This window comes from Carassius auratus, unplaced genomic scaffold, assembly GCF_003368295.1.
Source record: "Carassius auratus strain Wakin unplaced genomic scaffold, ASM336829v1 scaf_tig00035347, whole genome shotgun sequence".
NCBI lineage: Eukaryota > Metazoa > Chordata > Actinopteri > Cypriniformes > Cyprinidae > Carassius > Carassius auratus.
Window position 1 is genome coordinate 127956 of NW_020526221.1, and position 6326 is coordinate 134281.

The window sequence follows — 6326 nt, forward strand, 5'->3', positions numbered from 1 at the left end:
CCTGTTAAAACAAAAATGAAAATGTGTAAACATTTTTATTGTCATTTAAAAGGTAGTCCATTTCTCTCTCTAGAGTCTAATTGTTTTATATATATATATATATATATATATATATATATATATATATATATATATATATAGCCTATATATATATATATATTCATAAATTATGAGTTAGGCTTATATATCAGGTGGTAAACAAACATCATATACATAAGCAGGCTACATCTTCTTACATGAAGGTACATCCATTATACTTTACTGTAAGTCTCCATTGTTTATAAAAGCTATTGTAAGTTTCATGGTTGATGTTTAACAGTGATCTGCTCTTACTTAAGATACAAATACTTCCTCAAAGTCATTTGAATGGCATGTTTCCTTTCTCTCACGCAACTTTAATATTAAGACAATTATTGAATCAAGAATAAATTGAGACAGTCATAATCTCCTTTTCTTTTTTACTTGTTTGTAAATTTTCATAAAACATTATTTACTAAACTGGTGAAGCTGCATTGTTATGATCTTAATCAGTGATGTAATACAGACAATTAGACGTAACTAAATGCTATCAACCTGTAAGTGATGGTTCAAATGGCCTGTGTTTCTGCTCTGAGGGTGTCTCCTCCGCTCACTGTCGCAGACACAGTGTTCACTTTATCCTGAGAGCCCATCACAAAAGCCGCTGGTGCTTGACTGCCATCTCTCCAAACTCGGGGCCCCCCACTTCTCCTGAGAGAGTTTCTGATTCCGCTCGAGAGGCGGCTGGAGAACCTCCTCACGACCCCGGCCAAACCTCTGCCCTTCTTCAGCAAACCCACATCGTCCTCTAGCTCCTCGGGGGGCACCTTGATATTACCCGTGTACCAGAAGACCCACCAAATCAGACTCAGAAAAATGATGATGGCTCCCGCATATATCAAGAAGTCGTAGAAAAATAAGTCCCCGAACACGCCGAGCAATAATATGATGAGCCCGAGCGCGTCGAAAGCCACCGCGAGCCAGAACGCGCAAGAACAGCGCCCGAGACCGCCCGGCGCTGCCTCCATCTTCACGCGCCTAGCCTCGGTCGCTCGGGACAGGTTAACTGCTTTTCTGAAAAACCAGCCGCCTAAAGGAAGAGTGTGGAAGGATTAGAAAGTGTTTTCGTTTGTTTCATAGGTAAGCGGCGCTCCGTTAACAGTTCACCTGGAAGGGAGGGCGTGGCTAGAGCGGTGGGTGCGTCTTAACTACACAGACTCACCTGGATACTGTACACCTGAGCCGTGCTGAACACTAGCACTTCAGCTGTGCTCAAAATAAACCCTTACAGCCTAACTTCAACTGTATAGACGTACAAAAATAGCCTAACAGCTCGACTTACCCAGTTGATTGATTACACTGATAACTGCCCTTTGTATTACAAGGTTTCTGAAATGTTAAATATTAAATTTTTATTAAATATTCGTTAATTTGCATACATTTCTAGTTCAAAAATCTACACTGTTTCAGAATTATTGTTGAATTATTATAATAATTTTTTTTATTTTTTTGGAGGTATTAGTCATGTTTTAGAAGGACTTTGGAGTAGGCCTATTTCATTTTTGTCACTCCATAATTCAGAAAATAGACAGAAAACAATATATTTCACATTTTGTTAGGGGAGTAAAATGTTGTATGGCCTATAATCGAGTAAATTGTAGGCTCTATGAACAAATCCCTCTGTAAAAACCTTCAGCATATAGACAGAAATAACATTTTTTTAAGTTGGGCGTGTGTAAGGGCTACTGAAGTGACGATCTATGGCTCAGAGTACCCCCCCCCAAAAAAAAACTAATTTTGAGTAAGCAACCTTTAAAGTATTGTAATTGAAATCTATTGAACCAAACAGATAAAGTGCTATAAAAGAAACACCTTACAGTGTCTTTTGGATGTTTTTTATACACTTGTCTGAAGAAAAAACCCCCCACTAAAACTAAAAGCATAAAATCTCAACTTGCAGGTGCATAAAAACAGTTTTTTTTTTCTTTTTTTTTTGCCTGCAGTGTCACCCTTAAAACATGTAGAAAATATTAAGCAAAAAAATTATTTGTACAATTCAAATGTAGAACATAAACACATTTGAGTGGTTTTTGATTCTAAGGCCTTGTGTTATCCAAAACAATATTTGACAGTCCAGCCCCTATATGTAGATTTCTGGTATTTCTGCTGTATAGTGAAATAAGTTCTCAATTTTGAAACTTCTTAATGTACAGAATCCAAGAGTGTCAATATATTAAATAATTTAAAAAAAATTGAAATTGTGTTAATATATTTATGTGACTTTTTACTTTGTAATTAATTGGATAAGGTTTTAAAAATAATTTTTTACTCTATAACAATTTCTTAGTTCCAACTCAATAAAATATTATAGAGCTTGACGTAAGTGTATATGTATATATATATATATATATATATATATATATATATATATATATATATATATATATATGTGTGTGTATGTGTGTGTGTGTGTGTGTGTGTTAATAAAATTTCTTTGACCTTTGACCTGAAGATTTTATTTTCCATAATTTTTCAGTTCTACAATTCACAAAATTGAATTAATATTTATTTTGTATACTCAGCTTTCTTAAATAAAATGAGTTTTTGAGGGAATAAATAAAAAAATAAAAATAAATGTTGGTTTGTCATAATCTTGAGGCCTCCTTGGATTTTTCCTGAGAGCACCTTGGGGGCCACTTGAGAAATGAAATAGGAAAATTTTATTCTGAAATCCTTGAATTCAAGTTTTTTTATTTCTTTTTTGAAAATATATTAAAATAAATGCAGTGACCTTCAAAGTTCTGAGTGTTTTAAATGACCCATACATTAAATAAAAAATAACTTGCGTGTAAGAAATGGCAAATATTTGATCTATGGCAACTTTGAATGAAGCACGATCTGATGTTTATTCTCATCATTCTTTTTGTCTAAAAATAACATACATTTAAAAACCAAGATAAAAAGGCATTTTTCACACTAATATGCTAAAGTCATGACATAAATGTACACAATCCCTAAGAGAGTTTTTTTCTGTCCTGCTATCAGAGGTCATTGCATGCAGTGAGTGCACACCAGACATTTTTGCCCTTCTAAGATTAGCAAGTGTGTGATCCTGCCTAATCCAACCCAGACAATCAGTACCAGAAAAGCTGTTTATCTGTTACCCAGCATCACCCTCAATATCTCACAAAATCTACAGTAAGCCTTTGCGTTTCACAATTCTTCATGGTTAAACGCCTCACCTCTTACATACACTTTCATAAAACCAGCACCAGAAAAAACTGTACAACTCACCTACGAACAAAGTGAACACTACTTAGTCTAAAATAGTGTATAATCTGCAATATTCAATCACAACAAATACATAGTTCTATTACAAGTTTAATAAGATACAAATCTTTTTAAAACTGCATCCCTTACAAATACATGTGTATGTTATGTGAGTGAATGCATCTTTATTTATCTTTAGAAAGACAGTAACATTTGGATAAAACACTGCACAGTATGACCATTTTTAAATATTTCAATAAATTAATAAGGTATTTGGGTTGAATGGCAACCTAACCTGGGGCACAAATGTCACAAGGCCCCTCCAACCCACCCAGTGAAATTCATAAAGACACAATGCATGTCCCTTCAGTAATAAATAAATACACTGAATCACATAAAACTATATAAAGTAAAATGGGCTTGTTCAACATAAATATAAAGTACACAAATATGTTAATTTAATATCACTCTTAATAAGATTATAAGCGACAAGATTTACAAACACAACACAGCGTCAATGCTTCTGGGACTCAACTGTCCATCTGCAAAAACACAATGTTGTTAATGTGCGCCATTGTGTCTCTATTTCCCCTCGTCTGTACTGCGAGCTAGAAGCTGTTTTTTTGGGGCCATGATCCAAGCTAAGGCCATTGCTGCCGTGCCGTCCCCACTCTGTCGTGAGAAACATAAGAACGTGGCCCACAGGAACGCTGAACAGCCCATAAACGCTGTCCTCAGGTACAGAGGCATCAGAACAAAATTCAGAAACTGAAAGGAAATACAGGTAAATCAACATAAATAGTGATTAAATGTGAAAAATGCAATTCAGTTTAAGAATATTGACAAAGCAGAGGATGAAGACGTGCTTATGGCACATTTATCTGTGTTTATATATCATGTGGTGACAGAATGTGGTTCTTACCTGCATGAATGGCCAGTACATCAGTCCAGTCTGAAATGTAAAAACATATTTAAACTGTCAGCCATAAAAGATAGATGTTCTCAATATCATTTATTTTGTAATAAATGTATTTCTTCAAAGCGGAAGTAAGCCCATGCATGGGCGAGAAGAACGAGAAGAATAACAACATGCAGTAAACGGTAAATCTGCTTGCACTACAAACCAGTGTGTTCACAATTAAGACAATACATTACAATAATATGGTAAGACACACCAGTTTTTCGAGAATTTACAAATGGCAACGGTCATTTTAACAGAAAGAAAAAGGTGAATAACATTTATAAACAGAACCCTTCTGAACCCTTTTTTTATTTATCATCTTGACATCAGAAGAAAATCTTGCCTCTATAGGACACAAATGGTTCAGAAAGACTAGAAAGGTCTATGAGGGATTTTTCAACTTCTGTGCATATTTGATTTAGACTTCAGCAAACGAGTCTTTGTAAAGAAGTCTGTCCTTGGGCTATAGCCGGTACAAGATGACTTATTTTTAGTGGTTCATGAGGGGCCTACCTTATATGTATTAAAAAACTTTTCTCGCCAGTCTGCAAATATGTCCTCCTTGCCCTCCAAGAAACTCACACCTGTGAAGACAATGGATTCAGTGATTAAACCAACAAGTGTGTTATATGAGACTGAAATGGACATTAGTCTGCATCACCTGTGTAGAAGACACTGGTCGCCAAAGGTGAAGCAAAAGTTTGGTCCAAAATCAGTTTGCGGAAAATCATCCCGGGCGATCTTCCCGGGAAACGATGTTCTAAAGCTCTCAGCCAGAAGTAATTGAAGTTCCCCTGGAAGCTCAGCGCCACGATCGCCACGTTCCTCGTGTGCCTCCAGTCCATCTGATCTCTCTGCGCGATCACGCACTGATGCACGAAATCCCCGCCGGCGAACAAGCATCCGTACAGAGTCACATTACTTATCCAAGGCAATACCTTTGCTCGTTTGAAAAAAGATTTTCTCATGTTCAACAACACAGAAACTGCTGTAGGCCTACTTCGTAACCTTTGCAAATGATGTCGATGGACAGGAAACAAACCTGCAGTGACCTGACATTGACAGACGGCCGTAGCTATATAAGCTCATAAAATATGACCTTTTGCTCTTCAAGTTAAATGTTCAGTTAAACTCTATTATTTCTAGTCAGTCTGGCTCGCTATTTTTTTAAAGGCACAATACATTACAGATCATTAGTTTGACAGCTCATTTGGACTCTTGGTGAACATCCTTCAGTTTCTAAACATTAGAAGATCATTACAAAGCACTGCCAAATAAAACAGAGATCAGTCGAGTACTTGAGTTCAGACCATCTTCTCTGACTTTAAAAGAGACAGCAAGGCAAAAATAAGAATTACGCTTCATTAATCCATTAGCAATTAAATTGAAAGGTTCCAGCGCGCGTTCTTCCAGTGATCAGCAGTTTCCCGTAACTTGGTCAGGTGCTCAAATCCCACATTAATCTGGCCGCGCGCTCCTGCGCCTTCGTGGGTGGCGCGCTTAAATCTGATCTGTATGTAATAAAGATCGACCACATACTCAGCAAGACCAGGCACTAGCTTTTATGTTCATGTCATCAACATTTTACTTAGACTTTTAATGCATGCACAATTTTAACATATTTCATCTTTGCTCTGTAAGGCTAATTTTATGTAGACTATGTGACGTTTGTTTGGCAATGAGATGAGCTCATTATAACTTCACCGAAAAATGCATAAATTTAATAGCCTATGCGTAAACGTCCCACAATATTGTTTTATTTGCCCTAGAAATCTGGTTCTAATATTCCTGGCTTTTAGCAATGTGAAATAATCATTCATTTTAATCGTAGATAAATTTAAATGTTAAACGCTTGGATATGTTGGACATTACTCAAATAAATATTAATATATATAGGCCTATACATGTTGATACATTACTTGCTTTTTACTTTTAGAGATTAAAAAGTCTGTTCAAGCAAACTGGTTGGTAAGAAAGGGGGCATTTTAATAGAAAAGTAAATGATGAGATATTTGAATAACAGCAATTCTACAAATAAAAATTATTAAAATATGTTTACGGCTTTTTGTGTGTACGA

General features: G+C 35.9%; 2 protein-coding genes across 3 annotated transcripts; both read right to left on the reverse strand.

The window, feature by feature from the left end:
• Nucleotides 1-587: 587 nt before the first annotated feature.
• Nucleotides 588-1046, reverse strand: LOC113081921 (transmembrane protein 238). The gene has a single exon (XM_026253837.1). The coding sequence runs from the start codon at nucleotides 1044-1046 to the stop codon at nucleotides 588-590; it is 459 nt and encodes a 152-aa protein (XP_026109622.1).
• Nucleotides 1047-2916: 1870 nt separating this feature from the next.
• On the reverse strand, nucleotides 2917-5696 carry LOC113081923 (mpv17-like protein). 2 transcript variants are annotated; one of them, XM_026253840.1, is made up of 5 exons: nucleotides 5292-5696; nucleotides 4911-5118; nucleotides 4763-4833; nucleotides 4211-4240; nucleotides 2917-4056 (listed from the first exon to the last, which is right to left on the reverse strand). In XM_026253840.1, the coding sequence occupies exons 2-5, from the start codon at nucleotides 5092-5094 to the stop codon at nucleotides 3871-3873; spliced, it is 471 nt and encodes a 156-aa protein (XP_026109625.1). In that variant the 5' UTR covers nucleotides 5095-5118; nucleotides 5292-5696; the 3' UTR covers nucleotides 2917-3870. The 2 variants fall into 2 exon arrangements, with proteins under 2 accessions (XP_026109625.1, XP_026109624.1); XM_026253839.1 differs by having other exon boundaries at nucleotides 4911-5696.
• Nucleotides 5697-6326: the final 630 nt, after the last annotated feature.

Coding starts and splice junctions, on each gene's coding strand:
- LOC113081921 (XM_026253837.1), bottom strand. CDS start 1,046: ATGGAGGCAGCGCCGGGCGGTCTCGGGCGCTGTTCTTGCGCGTTCTGG.
- LOC113081923 (XM_026253839.1), bottom strand. CDS start 5,217: ATGAGAAAATCTTTTTTCAAACGAGCAAAGGTATTGCCTTGGATAAGT. Junction 4,834..4,910: donor GACCAGTGTCTTCTACACAG/GTGATGCAGACT, acceptor TTGTCTTCACAG/GTGTGAGTTTCTTGGAGGGC. Junction 4,057..4,210: donor TGTACTGGCCATTCATGCAG/GTAAGAACCACA, acceptor ATTTCCTTTCAG/TTTCTGAATTTTGTTCTGAT.